The 21,531-nt window shown below is 35.1% G+C and overlaps 1 protein-coding gene and 1 pseudogene across 16 annotated transcripts in view; one reads left to right on the plus strand and one right to left on the minus strand.

Moving 5' to 3' along the window:
• Positions 1-21,531, minus strand: part of Sanbr (SANT and BTB domain regulator of CSR) — a 57,845-nt gene that overhangs the window by 33,567 nt on the left and 2,747 nt on the right. For 6 of the 16 annotated variants that reach the window (XM_021246319.2, XM_087216030.1, XM_087216028.1 and 3 more), the window contains exons 2-8: positions 21,397-21,528; positions 16,367-16,525; positions 11,929-12,115; positions 10,869-10,962; positions 7,613-7,851; positions 4,889-4,947; positions 3,021-3,181 (exon numbers count right to left, since the gene is read on the minus strand). In XM_021246319.2, coding sequence (XP_021101978.1) covers positions 3,021-3,181; positions 4,889-4,947; positions 7,613-7,851; positions 10,869-10,962; positions 11,929-12,115; positions 16,367-16,516 — 890 coding nt within the window. In that variant the 5' untranslated portion in view covers positions 16,517-16,525; positions 21,397-21,528. Of the gene's footprint in view, positions 1-3,020; positions 3,182-4,888; positions 4,948-7,612; positions 7,852-10,868; positions 10,963-11,928; positions 12,116-16,366; positions 16,526-17,718; positions 17,926-21,396; positions 21,529-21,531 lie in introns of those variants that run through there. The other 10 variants (XR_015452966.1, XM_021246321.2, XM_087216027.1 and 7 more) reach the window with 10 other exon arrangements.
• On the plus strand, positions 19,712-20,833 carry LOC101697460 (lysine-rich coiled-coil protein 1-like; annotated as a pseudogene).

Below are 21,531 nucleotides of genomic sequence, written 5' to 3' on the forward strand. Positions count from 1 at the left end.
TACATTTTGGTGTACTAAGTGAAAAAAATCTAATAAAAACTGCTTGATAATGAATCTATTTTTACCAGAAAATAAGATTGATAAATATCTACCTCTCTTTATTCATTACTGGAATATTTAAAAGATTTTGAGAATTTAGCAATCCAAGTCTACCAATAATTAGGTATATGATTCTTAGCAACCTTCTCTCTGAAATTTTTCTAAAAAAAAAGTGGTTAATAATTCCAAAGTCATAAGGTTTTATGAAGTTTAAATGATACAGTATTTTTAGAATGCCAGGCATAGTGTTAAAATTAAACGAACGTTAGCTACTTTATTATTAGGCATAATATAACTGAACTTGAAGTCTCCTAAGTGTGTCATTAACTCTAAACGTATGTCCTGCCTATCTCTAGTCTCCCTTATGCAATGTCTGGTGCTGTGTTTTTTTCAATTTTAATTTTTATTAGTACATATGTGTTTGCAGTATTTAATGATTACATACATCATGGAATGTTATTGGTAGTACACATACATAACACATCTGGTTTTGTTTTGTTTTGTTTTGGGGGGGTGGTACCGGGGACTGAACTTGGGACCTTGTGCTTGCGAGGCAGGGAGCAAAACCACTGAGCTAAATCCCTGACCTGTACATAACACATCTTAATTCCCCTCCACTTGTTTCTCTCCCTCTGTCTGTCGGTCATAAAGGCCAAATTTGGATTTAGGATTCCATTACCACATTCAAGTATTTAGCTCTTGGATTATTCCACTGTCTCACTTTCCTTAAAGACTAAATTTCTGGATAATCTTCTGTATTATCAATTTCTTCCTCTTTAATGAATCATCCTGATTATTTTAAAAATTCTGATGTTTAAAAATATCCTTCCTTTCCCTAAATAGCTGCTGCTGTATTTTTTTGGCAACTATTCAAGCAAAACATCGGGAAAAAAGTTTTCTAAATCCAATCAATCACATCTGTCTTCATCTTACTCTACATGGCAGCAGAATTCTACACCTTTGGTCACTTAATTGCTTCTTCCTTTTGAAACCTTCTTCCCCTTTGCCTTCTTTGCTTCACTGGCTCCTTGTCCCTAGGCCTTTCATTGGCGGCTATTCTGTTGAACCTCTAAATATTGGGTAGCCTTTTGTTAACAATTACAAAATAAAATAAGAACAGCATTTACAATAGCACTGAAAATTAAATACCTAGGAATAAGTTTAATTTTTTTTTGGTAATGGGGATCGAATTCGGGTCCTTGTGCTTTGCAAGGCAGGCGGTGGAACCACTGAGCTAAATCCCCGGCCCCGGAATAAGTTTAATTTAAAAAAGGGGAATTACTCTAAACCCCACCAAATAAGACACTGAGATAAATTACAGAATATCCAAATAAATGAAGGGTTGTACCGAAATATTATCAAGAGAGTAACAACTCCCAAACTGATTTTATATTAACCCCATATTCTGGCAGGTGTGTGTGTAAAACAGAAAATAGACAAGGTGATTATAAAATTTATATGTCAGTGCCAAGGACCTAAAAAGGCTGTACAGCAATCTTGAAGAAAGGTGGAGGTGAGGGAGAATCTAGATTGGTAGACTCCAAAAATTATTTTAAGGCTACCATAAGTAAGGACATGTGCTACTAATTTAAGGATAGGCCATCAACAGAACAAAATGGAGAACTGAGAAACAGCTCAGGCACAGTCAGCTGATTTATTTTTTTTCATTTTCATTTTTATTTTTTTTTGGTACCGGGGATCGAACTCGGGTCCTTGTGCTTGCGCAGCAGGTGGGGAAACCACTGAGCTAAATCCCCAGCCCAGTCAGCTGATTTATAGTAAAAGTGCTGCAATTCAGTGGGGAAAGGATGGTCTGTTCGATATATGGTGATCTGTCTGCTAGATACGTATTTAGGGAAAAAAAAGAACTTTGACCCTCCTTTGTATTACACACACACACACACAAATTCAAGATAAATAATAGGGAAAAAAAACCCCACAGAATACCTTCACTGACTTCGAGTAGGCAAAGGTTTCTTGAATAGGACACAAAAAATACGATGGTCTCTCACTAGGAAATCTCATTCAGTTCCACTGTTTCAAATCTCATCTATTCTCAAGTTTCTATTTTAAACCCTGACCTCTAACCTAAATTTATGATTAACATATCCAACTACCTATCAACTATTTCATCTGGATGTCAAAGAAGTATATTAAATGTTTCAACAAGACCCAAGTTCACCTCTTTATTTGCCTCACTCCAATCCTTCCCCTCCTACTCTTTCCTTTCTCCATTAGTGGTAGTACCATCCATTCAGTTGCTCAAGCTAAAAACCTAGTAATTATCCTGAAATCCTCTTTTCCCACACCATCACATTCACAAATCTGTCAAATCCTTTTAATAACATACACTGAATCCATCTACTTTTTTCTAGCTTTACTGCTTCTACCCTAATCCAAACCCTTCCAGTTCTCACAAGTGTGCTATATTAACTTCCTCATAGTTCTCCTTGCTTCTTGTACCCCTAAAGTCTTATCTTTCATATAGCAGCCAGAATCACCTTTTCAAAAGAGATGAGATTATGTCACTTCCCCTCTTCATTCACAGCTAGAATAAGGCATATTCTCCTCACTTTGATCTAAACAGCGTCTAAATGATATAACTACTGCTGACCTCGTAACACTGTTTACACTAAAGCTAGTTTTAAATATTTTATGTATTTCACTACCACCATATATTTATATGTTCACTATACAAAATACTAATTTTTACCACAGGCTACTGGCTGTTCACTTAAGAAAAAAAAAAAAAAAAATATATATATATATATATATATGCACACAGACAAAGTCTCACTATGTAGCCCAGGCTGGCCTCAAACTCACTGAGGCCTGCCTCAGCCTCCTGAGTGCTGGAATTATAGGCATGCACCACCTTGCTCGGCTCTAAATATATTCTAAAAACAGAATTTCACTAAATTATAGAGAAATATATTTCTTTTAACAGGAACATTAGGTTTAAAAATAAATTTTAAAATTACCTCCTAAACTTATCTTTTTTGTCTTTTAAATCATCAACTTCATTATGTGTGAACAGATCAGCTATTCGTGTAAGAAGATTTGCATTAATACAGTTCATGTTGCATGGAGTAGCTACTATGGCATTCATATTTTTGTGGCAGTACTGAATACATTGTTCTACCTAAAAAAAAATTAGAAGTGAATGTTGAAAATGATAGCACAAAGGATAATGTCATAACAATACCTTTTAAACCTAAAATTCATTAAAAGCCTAATCCATGTATTAACTTAACTTAGTTTTATCTATTTGGGTTAATGTAACCTATTCCAAAGTGGTCTTACAGGTCAAATTTGTAACCACATATGCATATACACATGAACCTAGGAAAATTATTTTCTAACCTTTCTTTTGCAAATAATAATAATTTTTTTGTAGTTGGGGCAAGTATATATTTTAGTCTATATACCAGGTAAATTCCTCTAACTGAATTTCTGTCTGTTTTTTTGAGGCAGGGTCTCACTGTATAGTCCAGGCAGGTCTTGAACTCACTACGTAGCCTAGGCTGGCCTCAAACTCACAGTGATCCTCCTGCCTCAGCCTCCCAAGTGCTGACATTACAAGTGTGTGCCACCATCCTCAGCAAACTTAGTTATAATTAAGCCTCTGTTTCTCTAGGTCTCAGAAACAAACCTTTAAGTCATTTAAGGACTTTCTCAGTTGTGCTAGGTTTGCTCTCTGCATTTCTTCCCCTCTTCTCAACCTCAAGTTATTTATTACTTTAAAAGAGAAGTTAGTCACATATTCTCCCAAATATTTTGCTGACAGCGTGAAAATTCTTTAAGGACTCTTAATCTCTGCTTTTCTTCCATTGCCCTTGCCTGAAAAAAGTAATACCAGCTGGCTAAACAGGAAGGGACCAAAAGGTAGAAAGCACAGTAACCAGTAAAACTAGCAAAACTCCAAATATTCAAGTAAACAAACTTCTCATCTGCCAATATAGCAAAGTAGTATTCTGCTCTGTATAGTTTTATCAGGAGCTAAAAGTAAGTATTTCTTTAAATATTAACCAGAAAATATCAACCACAAACATATATAAAAATCATTTGAATGATAAATTTATTAAGTAAAAAAAGCAAATATATTTAATGTTAGAGCTTGAAATGTATATTTATCTATATATTGTACTTTTTTCTCTCATTAGCTACTCTTAAGCAATAAATATGTTGCAGTGATGCAAACATAAAATTATATAGTTGGATATTTGTTCTTCACTCAATGAACTATAAAGAGATAAAAGCAAATCATGATTAAAGAAATCATTTAAAGGCTGCTAATATAGCTTGGTGGCACCACGCCTGCCTAGCAAGTTCAAGGTCCTGAGTTTGATCCCTGGTACAGGAAAAAAAAACCATTTAAATAGCAAAGCATGTTTTATTTTTCATTTAATTTGGGGTAAGAAAAATCCTGTCTGAGGTAAAGCTAATCTTCAGTCACACCTACTACAACAGTGAGCTACTCTTTGAGGAGTAACTGCTTGCTTTGTAAGTATAACATATATTATTTATACACATGACATCATTTATATGCATGACATATAAATGATACCTAGCAGTCTTAATCTTTTCCTAACAGAACAAAGTATTTCCAAACATGAGCAATGTATTTCAATTAAAATTACACTCTTGAATTAACTATTCTAATAAAATATCTGAGAATTTCTCAGATATTTGAAGGGAGAAAACCCTAAGTGAATAGAAAAGATTGGATTTTTTTTTTTTTGGTACCGAGGATCGAATTCAGGTCCTTGTGCTTGCAAGGCAGGCGGCAGAACCACTGAGGTAAATCCCTGGATCTAGAAAAGATTGGATTTTAAAAATTAATACTTACTAGTGAATCCATTTTCAAAAACTCTGAAGAAATAAGAATTGAAATGACATTTCCTGGTTCTAAAAAAAAAAGAAATTAAAATTCCTTTTGATTTTTATTAGTCTCCTCACAACAGGTTCCTTCTTACCTTCAAAAAAGATGTTACTTTAATAAGAACAATTTAATATAACTTCACTTATATCATAAAGCTTAGATATACAAAAGGAAGAAAATTCTAAGTTAAAACTTAGAATACAGAGAAAAATGCATAGTAAATCTGCCCAGGAATTAAGTCATAGTAACTAAGGACTCCAGCTAAAGGTATGACATATGCCAAAGTCACAGAGGAAAACTTTAGTTTTTGGTGTTTTGGTACCGGGGATCGAACTTGGGACCTTGCGCTTGCAAGGCAGGCAGCGGAACCACTGAGCTAAATCCCCGGCCACAGGAAAACTTTAAAAAGTAATTAACAAGAGCATTTGTTATTAAGAAAGATATTTTACAAAAGAGTTCAATGGTTATTATGAATTTTTAAAATTCTTAAAAGTAATAAGGAATTTACTACTAGTTGGGTACGGAGATGCCTGCCTGTTATCCCAGTGGATTGCAAGTTAGAGCTCAGGCAGGGCAAATTAGTAACTTAGAAGGGCCTTGTCTCAATATTTAAAAAAAACATTTTTTAAAGGCTGGGGATTGTGCTCAGTGTGAAGGCCTTGAGTTCAATCCCAGTAGCGCGTGTGCGCACGCGCGCGCGCACACACACACACAAACACACATACTCAAATTACTACTGCAGAAGTGCTGAAGTTACTTCCTAAGGCATACTGAATGAATCTTCAGACATAAAGACAGGGAAAGGGGGATGCTGTTTGACATTATATTTTAGGAAGTCTGTCACTGCCCATAAAGTATATTTAAGAAGAAAACACTGTGATTTTTCACTGTTATAGTACAACAATCATATATTAGAAATCTTCATTAAAAAGTGATCCCAATCTTTACCTAACAGTTCTAGCTTAAAGTTTCTCAAACGGAAATGGTAAAAGGAAGAAGCTGGTGTGAAAGCACCTTAGAAAATTAACAATCCAGTTAAGAACCAGTGGCTGGATTATTAGAGATTCAATTAGGCATGTTAACACTTTTCCTGGTTAGAATAATGTTTATTTTTATAAAAATTTACATGTTATCACTGACTTAAGGTCAAAGATAAGAGAATGGCTAGATTTTCTCTGTCTATTTTTCTATTACTTCACACAAAAATGTGCCAGATCAAATGATATTTTTTTCTTTACATACTGTATGTTTCACATATACATATCATAGCTAGATAGCTTGGAATCTCTGAACTCTGGCTGAAAATTATGATTTAGAAATCTTGTAAGGACCTTCCCCATTAATTTGGTCACTATAATAAATTATATTCAGAAAACTTTTATACTGTCAGTATAATTTACTATAAGAGTTTAAAAATATTTTGAAACTGATGTAAATAGCAATTTTATTGCTACCCTGAACTACATAGCAAGACTCTGTCTTAAAAAAAAAAAATCACATTTCTTATGGTGCAGCACATCTCTAATACCAGCTCTTGGGTGGCTGAGGCAGGAGGATTGCAATTTGTTTTGGAGATAGAGTCTTGCTATGTAGTTCAGAGTGGTCCTGAAATCACTATGTTGCCCAGGCCAGCATCAAACTGAGAGTGATCCTCCTGCCTCAGCCTCCCGAGTGCTAGGATTACAGGAATTCGCCATCATGCTCAGCCCGAGGATTGCAAGTTTGAATCCCACCTGGGCAACTTAATGAGACCCTATTACAAGATAAAAAAATAAAAAGGGCCAAGTATGAGTTCAGTGTGAAGGCCCTGTTTTCAACCTTCAGTTAAAAAAAAAAAAAAATCAAATCACATTCATTAATATGGTCATCAATCAGATCTCATTAGAAAAGTCCTTTTTTTTTGAGACAGGGTCTTACTATGTAGTCAAACCTGGCCTTGAACTCTATATAGCCCAGACTGGCCTTGAAGTCACAGTGATCCTCCTGCCCCAGCCTCCCGAGTGCTGGGATCACAGGTGTCTGGGGCCTAGTTTAGTCTTTTGAGTATCGATCGAGAAGCAGTCGTGCACATGGAAGCAGGTAAGTTTTCCAAAATGCTTTCTCTCAAGACAACCATCACACATTGAAAGACATGTACTTCCCCCTTCACCACACAGTGCATACTCAAGATTTAAAAATTAGAAATTTTTACTGCTTCAAGGACATTCTTAATTGAACTGACATTTTTTTCTTTTATTCCTTTCTAATGATGAGTGCATGGTGTTAAAGACTACAATGACTACTAGTACAGTTTGGTGTCCCTATCTTGATTTATACTACGGCTCCAACAGTTTTGCTCATCATTGCCTTTACATCACTTGAGCAAAACTTAATATGGTAAAAAAAGTAACATCCTGATATTATCGTGCAAATTGTTTTAACCTTGTAGATCCTCTAAAATGGTCTCCAGGATTGCAGTGGTCCACATATAATATGTTAAGAACTGCTGACTTAGGAACCTGTTTTTTGGGCATAGATAGTAAACCTACTAAATTTTATTTAGTAAATAACTTAATTTCTAAAAACATATGAAGTATCAGTTTCCAAGATACTAATGTTCAAATAATTTTCTATATTTCATTTATGGCCTAAAACAACTATCAGTTGACATGGAAATTTCACCATAAAACAAAGCAACAGATTGTCTTTTACCTAAAGTGGGCATCTCACAATCTTTATTCTCCTTAGTGTTCCTTTTAACGTATTTTATCAACCAGTTGAAAATGTGAACGTCACAATGAACTGAAATGTCCACCTCTTCCCAGCGCTGGGCATCCATAGATAAATATTCAGCAAAGTACTTCATTTCTGATATCAAAAGATCTCGTGGGCAAATAAAATCTTCTTTCAAGTTTTTTCCTTCATCACATACATGAATCACCATGTTTGGCCTTCATAAAAAATGTTACACAGAAATCAAATAATTAGAGTTTTAGGAGAGGACCTAAGAATACTGACATTTATTGGAGGTAAAAGAACAGGTTTTTAAAAATATTTCTGACCACAAATGAGTTTTATAGGATTTTGACATGCAGAAATTTTTAAGTATCTTGCTAACGTGACTATATCTAAGGTTATGACTGATTTTAGAAAGTTACTTAGTAAAATTGCAAATAAAAATTACTGAAGGGATTTTTCAAGTCACATCTTACATATAAAGTTTATAAAAATAGGGCCAGGGATAGGAGTGGGGATTTAGCTCAGTGGTTTTGCCCCCTGCTGTGCAAGCGGAATGACCTGAGTTCAATCCCTGGTACCAAAAAATAAAATAAAATAAAATAAAATAAATAAATAAAATAAATAAAAATAGGGCTAGGGATGTAGCTCAGTGGCGGCGTGCCTGCCTGGCAAGCAGAAGATACTGAGTTCGATCCCTGGTATCACAAAACAAACAAAAAAACATCAATTCCCAAAGAAAAATTAAATAATATATTTTAATTCCTGTGACAGATATAGGATAGCACTTTCACCTTGCTATGGATGTGGGAGAGAATTAACCATGATTAAATACTAAAATGTTTACTTTTGAAAAAGGAAAAATGGCTAAAAATATTCATTGAGGAGTCAAATTTAAAATTAGCATGGCTGGGCCGGCAATTTAGCTCAGTGGTTCCACTGCCTGCCTCACAAGCACAAGGACCCAAGTTTGATCCCCGGTACCAAAAAGCAAAAACAAAAACAAAAAAATAAATAAAATTAGCATGGCTTATTTTTAATAGCAAGAAAATTTGGTTTTAGGTATTCATCAAATACAAACTAATACAGTTAAAGGGATTTTGGGGACCACAATATGTTTATGCATTTAAAAAATTTAGTTAAGTTTAGATAATGCATCAAAGTCTATTTCAAAAGTTATATACTTTGAATTTACTTTTTCTCAAAACTGCATCACTTCAAAAACAAATAGTATGATCCACTTCTGCCTTCATGTCATTACAAAAAGAAAATAAACAGAAAGATAAGTGTACTATGATATGAATTTATTATTTAATTGAACTTCACAAATTTTGAATACAAAGATTACATCTTATATAAAATTGTGCTACCAGAAAAAGAATTATAATCAATGCTCTATCAAAATTAAAACTTTTCACAAATTGTCTCCCGAAGAAATTATGATAAAAATATAGACAGATAATTGATATAATGAAACATAAAGTTTCTGTGGTTTTTTGGACCATAGAATGAACTATCAGATAATTCCAGAAAAAAAAGTAACTAGCAAATTTCTGTATCATGCAGATAAATTTTACATTAAAAAAAAAAATCTGGGAGCCAGGGATTTAGCTCAGTGGTTCTGCCACCTGCCTCGCAAGTGCAAGGACCCAAGTTTGATCCCCGGTACCAAAAAAAAAAATCTATGGGGCAGGGATTTAGCTCAGTGGTTCTGTCGCCTGCCTCACAAACACAAGGTCCAGGGTTCCATCCTGGTACAAAAAAAAAAAAAAAAAAAAAATCTATGTGGGCCAGGTGCAGTGGCACCTGCCTATAATATCAGCTACTCGAGAGGTAGAGACAGGAGGGTTGCAAGTTAAAGACCAGTTTGGGCAACACAACAAAACCCTTTCTCAAAATTTAAAAAAAAAAAGAAAAAGAAAGACAAAAAATAAAAAAAGGATTTGGGTATAGTTTAGTGGTGATGTACTTGCCTAGTATGCCCAAGGCCCTGGGTTCAATCTCTAACCCCACCAAAAAAACCCAATCTATGTGAATAAACTAACAATCATGGAACTCTACATACTTTCAAAGGTTTTTTAAATTATGGTAAAACACACATAACATAAAATTTACCCTTTTATCCACTTTTAAGTGTACAATTCAGTGGCATTAAGTAACACTAATATTGCTCTTCAATTATCACCATCACTCATTTCCAGAACTTTTTTTAGAAAGGGGAATTTTCAGGTGGGTGCAGTTGTGCACACCTGTAATCCTAGCTCTCTGGGAGTCTGAGCAGGACTGCAAATTTGAGCCCACCCCTAAAAATTTGGCATCTTAGTGAGTCCCTGCCTTAAAAAGAAAAAAAGGGAGTTGGTAGGTAGGGTGGGGAAGGCCCTGACCTTAATATCTAGTACTGCAAACAAAACAAAAAAACCCCAAAAGTGAATTTTATGATATATAAATTATATACTAATAAAGCTGTTACTAAAAATCCACCAAAACTAAAGGTACACAAAGAACTGCTGAGGGATGATAAAAATGTTCTGTATCTTGTTTAGGTGATAGTACACCTATTTTTGAAAACTCAAAGTGAATAAATATATACAATGCATGCAGTTTATTATACAAAATACATAAAATAATACAAAATACCAAAACTTATGACATACTGAAGATATATTCTTTCAATTTTTAACTGCTGGATGATTATATTCAAATAGTTCTAAAACATCTAAATTCTTTAATAAAGTTGGAAAATTAATGGTATATTTTTCTTTGGGTATTAAAACTTAAGTTTCAAAGTTTTATGTTAAATGTTATGTCTAATTTAAAAAATATGACAATGATTTTTTAGATGGAAAGCTATTATCTAGATTATAACAGGGATAAGTCATGTTTAAGTTTTTTGCAACTGCTTATAATTCAATATATGAACTAAGCTAATTCCAATTATTTCAGCAATTGTATAATATGAAATGCCTAAATTATGGCAACTAAAACTGGGTGTCGTGGCACATGCCTGTAATCCCAGCACTAGGGAGGCTGAGGCAGGAGGATTACTGCAAGTTCAAGGCCAGCCTGGGCCACATAGTCAGTTCAGGGCCACCCTGAGCTACAAAGGGAGTCCCTGACTCAAAAAAACCAAAAAAAAAAAAAAATTATGGCAACTGATGCATATAAACATGAGTGATATTTTATAATTTAAAGTTGATACTAAATCTTATCTAACAAACAACCAGCCTCCTACCCTTCAGATTCTTCAGTCTTTTCTCCACCATTATGGGTAGTACAATTTTCACTTTCTGAAGAACAATTCCTTGTGGAAGCTATACTATGTCTTCCTTAAATACAGAAACAGACACATACAAAAAAAAAAAAAAGGTGGGGGGTTAGCATTTCTTGCTAAGAATGGGTTTTTACTTACTGAATGTATTGTAAGTGCATCATTCCCAAGGCTAGCTAAAGAGGGTATTTAGGTGGCATTTCTCATTTTAACATTAATATTTTTAAAGGCATATGGAAAAAACTACAAAAAATAGATCATACGTTGCTGATGTTACAATGAATATTTCAAAAACTACAGAAGTGGAATGTATCAACAAGAGTTAAATGTCCAAAACCCAACAGCATAAGCAAAATTTTATATCAATACTGACTGGTACTGATGAGATTTAACTCAGTACCCTGAGGATTTCTAAAACCAGTTATTTCCAATATAATTGCAGAAAACATTTCTTCTACCTTGCTAATGTGTTACATAAATCTTAACTGCAGTAAAAAGTAGCTGTAAAAAAGATTGCATGAGAGATAAGCAAGACCCTCCCAGTCCAAAAAGCAAACAAAAACAAAACAAAAACAAAAACTGAGTATTGTTTAGGTCACATTTCCTTTATAACAAAGTAAATATATATTTATAACAAATAATAAACAATATATGAAATAACTAGGCCAACAGACTAGAGTTGAAAATTTTGATATAGTTAAGATTTTGTTTTGGAAATAGTGTTTGACCTATAAATTAACACTTTAAAAAGTTTTTTAACAATAGCAAAGATAGTTATAATTTTTTTTTTTTGGTACCGGGGACTGAACTCAGGTCCTTGCGCTTGCACAGCAGGCGGCGAAACCACTGAGCTAAATCCCCGGAAAATAGTTATAATTTTTAAAATTCAGGAAGATACAAATATGAATATATTTTATGTTGTTTTTATTAGCCTGTAAACACAGAAAGAAAAGTTGATTGGAACACACAAAATTTTGCAGAATTATCATAAGGACACATATTGAATTTTGTTTTAAGAAATTACCTGTTTTGGAAACTGCATCCTGACCAACTGGAGTCTCCTGAAAATCTCCCTGTGTGTCAAGAAGTGAAGATTTGATGTATGTGGCTAAAGTTTCAATAGGACTCTCTCCAGCAGCCATTAGGGGATTATAGTGGTTGTCAACAGGTGAGCTGCCACTGCTCTTCAGTTCATCAAACCTTTTTGCACACTGTTACAAGATAAAACAAAAGAAATGGAGGTTAAATTTAAAAACCAAGATATTTTCTTGCCCTCTATTTAAAGATTTTTCTATAATCATTTTTCATAAGTGAATACTAATATGTCGGTAACATCTACAAACTGTGCACTTGTTTCAACATACAAAAGCCTCTGACTTTTCCTCCTTTAAAATTTGGGGTAGAATTCTTTTTTAATATTCTTTAACCCAAAGGCATAATGTGTTTATGGTGCTGTAGAAAAATGAGGACTGTCTTTATTAACCATATTTCCTGTTGGTATGCATCTATTATCAAGTGATGATATCAATTTAAACATTTGGCTTTTATTTCTATATTAATCATGTTTTCACAAGGAATAAGACTGAAATCAACCTTCAATGGAAAAGAAACCAAAGAGTATCAGATTGGTAACACTAGATTTTTTTTTTTTTATTAAGATAAGAAAGTCTTCATTTTTACTGACACTTTCACCTCACACAAAACACTCCATGGTGACACTATGGCCATGGATTTGGGCAGAGTTTGTTCTAGCAGAGTATTTTACATAACCCATTAGTTGTTCATGACCAATTTAGAAGGCCCAGCTTAGCAATTAAGAAAAAGAGCACCTGGGCCAGGGATTCAGCTCAGTGTTTTATCGCCTGCTGCGCAAGCACAAGGACCCAAGTTCGACCCCCGGTACAAAAAAACCCAAAACAAAACAAAAAACAAAAAAGAGCAACTGCCTTGTAAGCACAAGGTCCTAAGTTTTATCCCCGGTGCAAAAAAAACCAAAAAACAAAAAAACAAATAAAAGGGAAGAAAAAGAAATACAATAAATAGTACAATAGATTAGAAAATATCAAGTGTGGCCTGGGGATTTAGCTCAGTGGTTCCTCTGCCTGCTTCGCAAGTGCAAGGTCCTGAGTTCAATCCCCAGTACCAAAAAAAAGAAAATATCAAGAGTGTACTAAACACAGTAAGGTTAAGTACTCCTTTATGAAAATCTTGTTTCTAAGTCACAATATAAAATGACTTTCTGTGTGTCTTCATCAAACACTGCTATAGCATCCACTTTAAAATCTCTATTGCCGGGGATTTAGCTCAGTGGTTCCGACCCCTGCCTCACAAGTGCAAGGTCCCGAGTTCAATCCAAAAAAAATTTAAAAAAAAAAAACAAACAAGCAAACAACAACAACAACAAAATAAAACAACAACGAAAAAAAAAAACCCAAAAAAGTTTAAACTCCAGATGAAGTCAAGATTTAAATATAAAAAAGGAAAGTGATCAGGAGAATGTAGGCAAGTATGTATCATACATAACTGAGGTGACAAGAATTTTCTCAACATGACATCAAAGTAAGGCAACAAAGTAAAAGATTCATAGATTTTAACATATGTTTCAAACATCTGTATATAAGAAACTATCATTAATAACTTTATAGGCTAAAAAAACAGAAAAGACAGGTCAAGGGTTAATATACTTAGTACACAGAAAACTTACTAAATTTGTAACTCACATTAGAAAAATAACATGGAACAATAAAATACAAAATTTTATCTCCAGAACCTAAAGAAAAGTAAAACTATAGTGAGACCCAAGCATGGTGTGCACCTATAATGCCAGCTTCCTGGGAGGCTGAGGTAGGAGGACTGCTTGAGCCCAGGAGTTCGAGGCCAGAATGGGCAACATAGCAAGACCCTATCTTAAAACAAAAAACCTACAATAAAATAATTTATTAAAATTAAGTATATGTTATGAGACTTTTGAAAACATACAAATGCATAAACAATGCTTGATATAAAAAATGCAAGGATCAGGCACTCAGCTATGTTGACTACAATATAAAAACAATGACTTCCTCGTGGGCAATATGACAATATGAAACAAAAGCTATAAAAATGCATGTGCCGGGGGTCAGGGATTTAGGTCAGTGGTTCTGCCGCCTTCCTCGAAAGATCAAGGTCCTGAATTTGATTCCCAGTACAAAAAAAAAAAAAAAAATGCATGTGCCCTTGACTTAGCAATTCTGTTTCTGTGATTATCCCCTAAAGAAATGATAATAAGATATCTGTTACAGTGGTAGTGTAGTAGAGAAAAGTTGGAAAAAAATAACCTAAATACTCAAGAAAAGGGACTGGATAAATAATTATGGTTCAAATAAACTGTCATTGAATATTGCAGAAGTCTACTGACCGGCATACAAAGACGTTTACAATATGCTAAGTAAATAAAGCAAGTAGGAAAACTGTACACAGTATATGTCGTATGCTCCCTTTAAGAATTATCACAGGGACCTGGGGATGTGGCTCAGTGGTACAGTGTGGGCCTAGCACACATGAGGACCTGGGTTCAATTCCCATCGCTGAAAAAAAAACTCAGATAGGTATAAAAAAGAATATGGAAGGATATATATAAGTTATCAATACCTTGCCTTAGGAAAGGTCCGATTTACAATTCTGAGTACAATTCTGATTTTTTACTATGTATATATTCTTTAAAGATGTTTTGTTTAGGACATAAGTATTAAAAATTATTATCTAAAACTACTTTGATTCATGTTTAGTTGTATTTTACCCATCCACCCCGCCATACTGGGGACTGAACCAAGGACCTTTCACCCTGAGCTATACCCCTAGCCCTTTTTATTTTGAGTCAGTGTATTGCTAAATTACCCAGGCTAGGCTTGAACGTGTAATCTTCCTGCCTCAGTATTCCAGAGTGCTGGGATTACAAGTGTGTGCCACAATGCTTGATTTATATTTTCATATTTTTTTAAAAAATTCTAAATGGGTAATTTTGAAGATACAGTGAATACTGTATTAGATGAAATGATGGAGTTATTGTTAATTTTCTTAGGTTTGATAATAGTATTGTAACTATGTAATAATGTCCTTATTTTATTTATTTATCTAATTTTTGGGTACCAGGGATTGAACTCGGGACCTTGCACTTGTGAGGCAGGTGCCAGAACCACTGAGCTAAATCCCCGGCCCAATAATGTCCTTATTTTAAGGACATATATTCTGAAGCCTATAGGAAAAAAACCATCATGATGTCTGAAAGTTACATTTATATGTCAGAGAAATTAGTCCTATGAAGATATCAACCAAATAAGAATTGCTGAATCTATGTAAAGGAAATAGGATTGTGCTATTCTTTCAACTTTTCTGTAGGTTTGAGAGCATTCATAACAAAAAGTTGATATATCATGTATAGGTACAAATCCCTCACGATGAGTGTTATCATTGTGTATATCTAAAATGTACCAATAAATATTTTGCTTCAAAAATTATATAAATTAGGAAGTGATGATATACAGTAAAAAAATCCCTTCATAATTTCACAAAGACCCACAGTACAGGTGAAGGGAATAATTTCTGAGGCCTAGTTTTCCTAGCTATAAGGAAAGAGGGTGGAACTTGATTTTGATTCAGTACCTATTTATTGAGTATGTATGATGGGCCAGGCAATGGGGAAATGTTTAAAATCTACCTGGGAAAAAATGCCATTTTAGAATGCCATTTCTAGAAGTCCAAGATGATTCACCTACTTTAGGATTCTTTTTAGAAGTAAAAAATTTGAGGTATTTCTCACACTAATGTTCACGGACAAATTACAGGACTGAGTCCTCTATAAAAATTTTTAAATTTTAGCCAAGCAGGTGGCATACACCTTTAATCCCAGCACTCTGGGAGGCTGACGCAGGAGGATCACAGTTTGAACTCAGCCTGGGAAACTTAATGACTTAGTGAGACCCTGTCTCAAAATAAAAATTTTTTATAAAGGGCTGGGGATGTAGCTCAATGCAAAGGCCCCAGATCAATTCCAAGTACAAAAATTAAGTTTTGATTCTGAGAATTACATAAACAAAATCACCTAGATTATCAGGATGACAAAATATTTCAGTGCCCATTCGCTTTTGTTTATAATTAAATTCATACCAAGACATATTATAATTGTTCATGGCAAAGAAAAAAAAAGATACATGTAAGGAAGAAAGTTGGTCTATGACAGATGTATTAGTGCCAAGTGAAGTCAAATGATGTCATGATATAAAGTAGGACTTTCCAGTAAGTTAAACAGGGGTCGAATTTAAACATGTCAATTTATATAGTTTGTGTCTAGTCAAATCATAGATATACATATACATACCTGCATATGGATATGTAAAACTCAAATATTTTATCTTACTTGGTTGTTTCTTTAAATTGATCACTTTTTTTATTTTTCAGAAAATAAATGGGGGACTGTTATTTACCTCTTTGGGTGTTAATCCAGGTAAAAGTCTTGCAATGCTTTCCCAGTTGATGGTCTGAGGGATTCCAATTAATGGATAAAGGATCATGTCCAATACCATTTGGTTGTTATTGTTCAGGAAATTGTTGTTTTCTGAATATCCACGACTCATCTTTTGGAACTAGGGGTAGGGAGGAAAAATCAGCTTTATTTACATCTGAAATTCAAGTGTTTTCAGAGCATGATAGATTCATTATAATTCATGCCTAAAAAATATGTGATGGCATGTAAAGAAAATATAAAATTGACCTAAAATACAGAACATTCAGGCCAAACTCTTCAAACATAAAAGTATACTTATGAATATTTTGACTTGATAGCCATTAAAATTAAAATAAGTATTAATGGCAGAATCTAAATGGTGGGTATATAGATATTTAAACTTTTTACTTTGCTGTATGTTCAAAATTTTTCACAATAAAATGTTGGGGGAGAAGTGAATACAATTTATCTTCCTGAAAAAACTCTTAAGTGTATCTATTTATACACTGATTAGCAATTTATAAATGGTGAAAATACCCATATATCACTATTTAAAAAATTATAATTTCAGGCAGGGATTTAGCTCAGTGGCATCGCGCCTGCCTCTAAAGTGCAAGGTTTTAAATTCAATCCCTGGTAAAAAAAAAAAAAAAAAAAAAAAAAAAAAGAATTATAATTTCATTCTATTCATAAGCAATATTCCCTTTCTTTTTCCTGTGAGTAAATGTCCACATCATAATCAATGAGGGCAGGGCCAGGGATTTAGCTCAGTGGTGCTGCCGCCTGCCTCGAAAGCACAAGGTCCCGAGTTCAATCCCCATTACCAAAAAAAAAAAAAAAAATGCATAATCAATGAGGGCTAAGCATACTGACCTTTTATTGACTCAATAAATGAAACTTAAAACAAAGTTAATCTGACAATTTAGGTTAAGAATAACAGTTACGGGGCTGGGGATGTAGCTCAGTGGTTTCACCGCCTGCCTCACAAGTGCAAGGTCCCGAGTTCGATCCCCGGTACCAAAAAAAGTAAGAATAACAGTTACTGTGGTTATTAGTTATAAATGGCAGAGAGATTATATCAACAACTGTGTTTACTATTATGTTCCCTCCCCTCCCCTTTTTTGGTTTTTTTTGAGACAAGGTCTCTGTGCAGTTCAGGCTGGCCTTGAACTCATTGTGATCCTCCTGCTTTGGCCTCAGGAGTGCTGGGATTACAGGCATGAGCCACCACAACTGGCATGTTTACACATTTGAAACAACAAAAAAACACCAAAGTTCTTTCTTATCTTCAGAAGCAATGTGACAACTGGCCTGAAAATGTTTAATACTTACACACACAAATGCGCACCCTGACATATGTAAAAGACTTCAGAGTGGAGGCTTTGCAGGCTTCCTCATTTGGTGCCACCATTCTCTCCTTTCATCACAATCCCTAGTTTAATCCAGGAGCTCCTGAATAACATATCCACTGCTCCTCAGCTTACTCAAGGGTGTCTGAACCCAGCAGGCTATAACATAATGCACACAAAGAGGCTGTGGGTGGTTTTCCACATATAGTTCAACAAACACTGCTTGAGCCCAGCTGGGTACCATGCACCAGGGATACAAGTCCTTACTATGACCATGCTATATATTTCCTGTATTCAAGGAATACCTGGCAGAAAAACAGGAAATTTAAACATAATACTATCTGACCAAGAGTCAAAGAAAGCAGAGGAGAGCTGAGGAGGGGCAGAGGGGGAAATGTAACAGCTGTTACTTACTGAGTATCTATAAAGAGCAGGAACTCTGCTCTTTTTATGTTACTTCAATAAAATTCTTTTTTTTGGTACTGGGGATCAAACTCAGGTCCTTGCACTTGTGGGGCAGGCAGCAGAACCACTGAGCTTAATCTCCAGCCCTACTTCAATAAATTCTTAACACATTCCTATAAAGTAGGTGCTCTTCCCCTTTTATAAGATGAAGAAACAGGTTCAGAGAAATTAATTTGTGCAAGCTCATACAGCTCATAAAAGAGAGCAAGGATTTCAAACTCAGGTAAAAATGACTCTCAAATCCATATGGTTTCCATACTATGTAAGAAGTATTGTATAAGGGACATAGTGCATTAGGAATAGTGGCTGGGGCAGGGGGCAGGCCCTAATAGATTGTGAAATTAATTATGTTTCACTGAAACAGCTCCAAAAGCTCTGCCTGTAATGTAGGGAAGGGAAAAAGCTGTGATATCACAAATAAAAAGAAGCTACACAGGGAAGGGGATTTAGCTCAGTGGCGCCACGCCTGCCTCACAAGTGCAAAGTCCAGAGTTCTATCCCCTCTATGGAAAAAAAAAAAAAAAAGTCAATAAAAAAGAAGCTACCCATTCAAACTTACAATATTTTAGAAACAATTTTTTGTCAATGTACTTAAGACATTCCTTCTTTTTTTTCTTTTTGGTACTGGGGATTGAACTCAGGACCTTGTGCTTATGAGGCAGGCGTGGTGCCACTGAGCTAAATCCCCACCCAAGATACTTCTTAATTGATTCGGACATTTACTAAATCCCCACTATGTGCCAAGCACTGTATCTGAAGTTGGAACATAAATTTACAGATCAAAATGATGACAAATGTCTATGGCTAGTTATATCAATGACTTAACTAACACTGAATTCTTGGTTGGGGACAAAATCTCCAAATGTAAGCTGTTCCAATGGGAAAATATGGCCTATTTTAGGACAAGCAGTACAAGATCCACCAACAGACCAATATACTGGGAAAAAAAGTGTATCCCCCATCCTAAGCCATCACTCCTACACCACTAGCCCCACCCCCATACACAGGAGTCTGAAGCTCTGGTTTGAATTTCAGCACCATCCTATTCTAGTCAAGGTAAGTCACCTAATCTTGTTCAACTGCAGGAATGAAAGTCAGGTGATAAAAATTGATTGATGGCATGGAGAGATTCGAATCATTTTATAAAATCACCTTGAAGACACTAAAAGTACCTCACAAAGGAGATGCAGCACACAATAACACTAGCTATTTTCCAGGATTATGCTGAGGACTGAGATGTTTAAAACACTGCACAGGGGTTGGAATGTTGTAAGCTCTAAGCAAAACTATGATTAGTACTATGTAACTGTTTGCATAAAACAAGGATATAGTGTATTAGGTGGTAGACATTATAGTTGTCCTCTATGTGTTTGTATGAACATTAAAAAAAGACATAGAACTCCCACCCTGCCTGCTTGGTGGCGGAGGAAGCGGCAGCAGCAGTGGTTGTTCCTGCCTCTCTGCCACCTCCACGGCCACCTGTCCTTTGGCCGGCAGCACTGGCGGGGAGGGGGACAGTAGTTGTAGATCCCACCCTTGCCTCAGCGAAGATACTATATTGAATGAAGAAAGACAACTTTTACAGGTGCTTTATATAAAAGTCATCTGTGGAGCAGTGCTACAGTTTTAATAATAAAAGATTTTACATTATGAGCTCCCTGATTGTTGTACAGTCTCACTATTTGGGGAAAGTTCATGCTGAAAACCTGAAGCAAGTACTAGATAAATATGATCAGATTTCTCCACCAAGTCCTCAAACTGACAAAGAGAATCCGTTTATGTCAACCTAATGAAGAATTCAAAGTCATATGACTCTTTTCAAGATGAACTTGAAGATTATATTAAAGTGCAGAAAGCCAGAGGCTTAGAGCCAAAGACTTGTTTCAGAAAGATGAGAGAGGACTATTTGGAAAGCTGTGGGTACAGGGAAGAAGTTGATTCCAGACCCATGTATAGAAAGTTTGATCAAAGACTCCCATCTGGAACCATCCAGACCTACCCAAGATCACATAATATCTCACAGACAGAAAACCGGTTACCTCAGTGGGTCCCAGATTATGACAACAGGCCTAGACTAGTCTCTGAGCTACTGTCAGTTCCCCAGGGACTGTTTCTCAGAAAAACCAGCACCCCTGAACCTCAGTCAGCAAGAATATAATCATGGTTCAGCCAGTGTAGAATCTAGAGGTCCCGAGCACCTCTCTTCGGGATCCAAGACTGGTACCCATCAAGCCAGTCATCAGAAGAAAAGAAGGCACTCAGAGGAAGGCAAAGAAAAACCAAAGGAGGAACGGCCCAAACATAAAAGGAAAAGAAGTCCCGAGGAAGTGGATTTAGAAGAACATGAGAGCATCCAAAGAAGGAAAACATAGGTAGAAACTGAAACTGCCCAGGTCAGCACAGAAAAGCTTAAGCATCGGAAAGAGGAAAAAAGCCAAGATGTAGCCTCTCAGAGGGAAGACCACTGTAAGCGTAAAAAAGAGAAAAAGGAACAAGGTAAAGAAAGAACAGAGGAAGAAATGCTTTGGGATCAGTCTATCCTTGGATTTTGAACCTCTTTTAGTTGGTTCTCCTGAGGTTAAATTGAAAAAAATAGCTAAGGAGCTTGGTTTTATGATATTCATGTTCACATCACTTACATGAACAGGAATTTTCATTCTCACAAAGGCCAGGTGAACGTTAAGTATTTTAGTATGCTTGCTCTTGAATGTGGAAATTGCTTTCCCTCATTTTCTGAAAGGATTATTACATTTTTCTTACATTTAATATAATTTCCCTCTAGGAGAGTGGCTCTGGTTTATTCAGATTGCCATGATGGTGGAATTATTTTTCCTTGGGAAATAATTTATTTTTAATTGGAGGATTAATAGGCTTTGCAGAATCTATTTCTTGATTAGATTTGTTTTAGCTTTGAGTTGGGTATTTTTATGTTCATTGTTTTTCTATAAAGCAATTCAGATTTTTTTCCCCTTGTTAACTTGCAGTATATTTTCTAGACTGGAAAGTGGAAAATGAATACACTATAATAATGATAAGCTTATGTTACATATAGTTTTAAAAGTTTCAAAAAGTCTTGATACAAAATCAGTTTATATTCTGCAGAAGTTTATAATAAAGTGTTTTATTAATAATAAAAAAGACACAGAAGGATATTAAGCATTCTAAAATCATAGCTTCTTATCATCCAGAAACATACCTTACTGAAGGGCCAGTGAAATGCAGTAGTTATGTGTGTAGATTCCAGAGTCAGACTGTCCAACGTTGCACCCAGTTTTACGATTTAAGGTATTATCTGGTTCAGATAATATCTATGCGTCAATTTTCTCATCTG

The sequence above is a fragment of the Heterocephalus glaber genome, unplaced genomic scaffold (genome assembly GCF_053883595.1).
Source record: "Heterocephalus glaber isolate CG9 unplaced genomic scaffold, H.glaber_assembly_v1.0 deba00001457, whole genome shotgun sequence".
NCBI lineage: Eukaryota > Metazoa > Chordata > Mammalia > Rodentia > Bathyergidae > Heterocephalus > Heterocephalus glaber.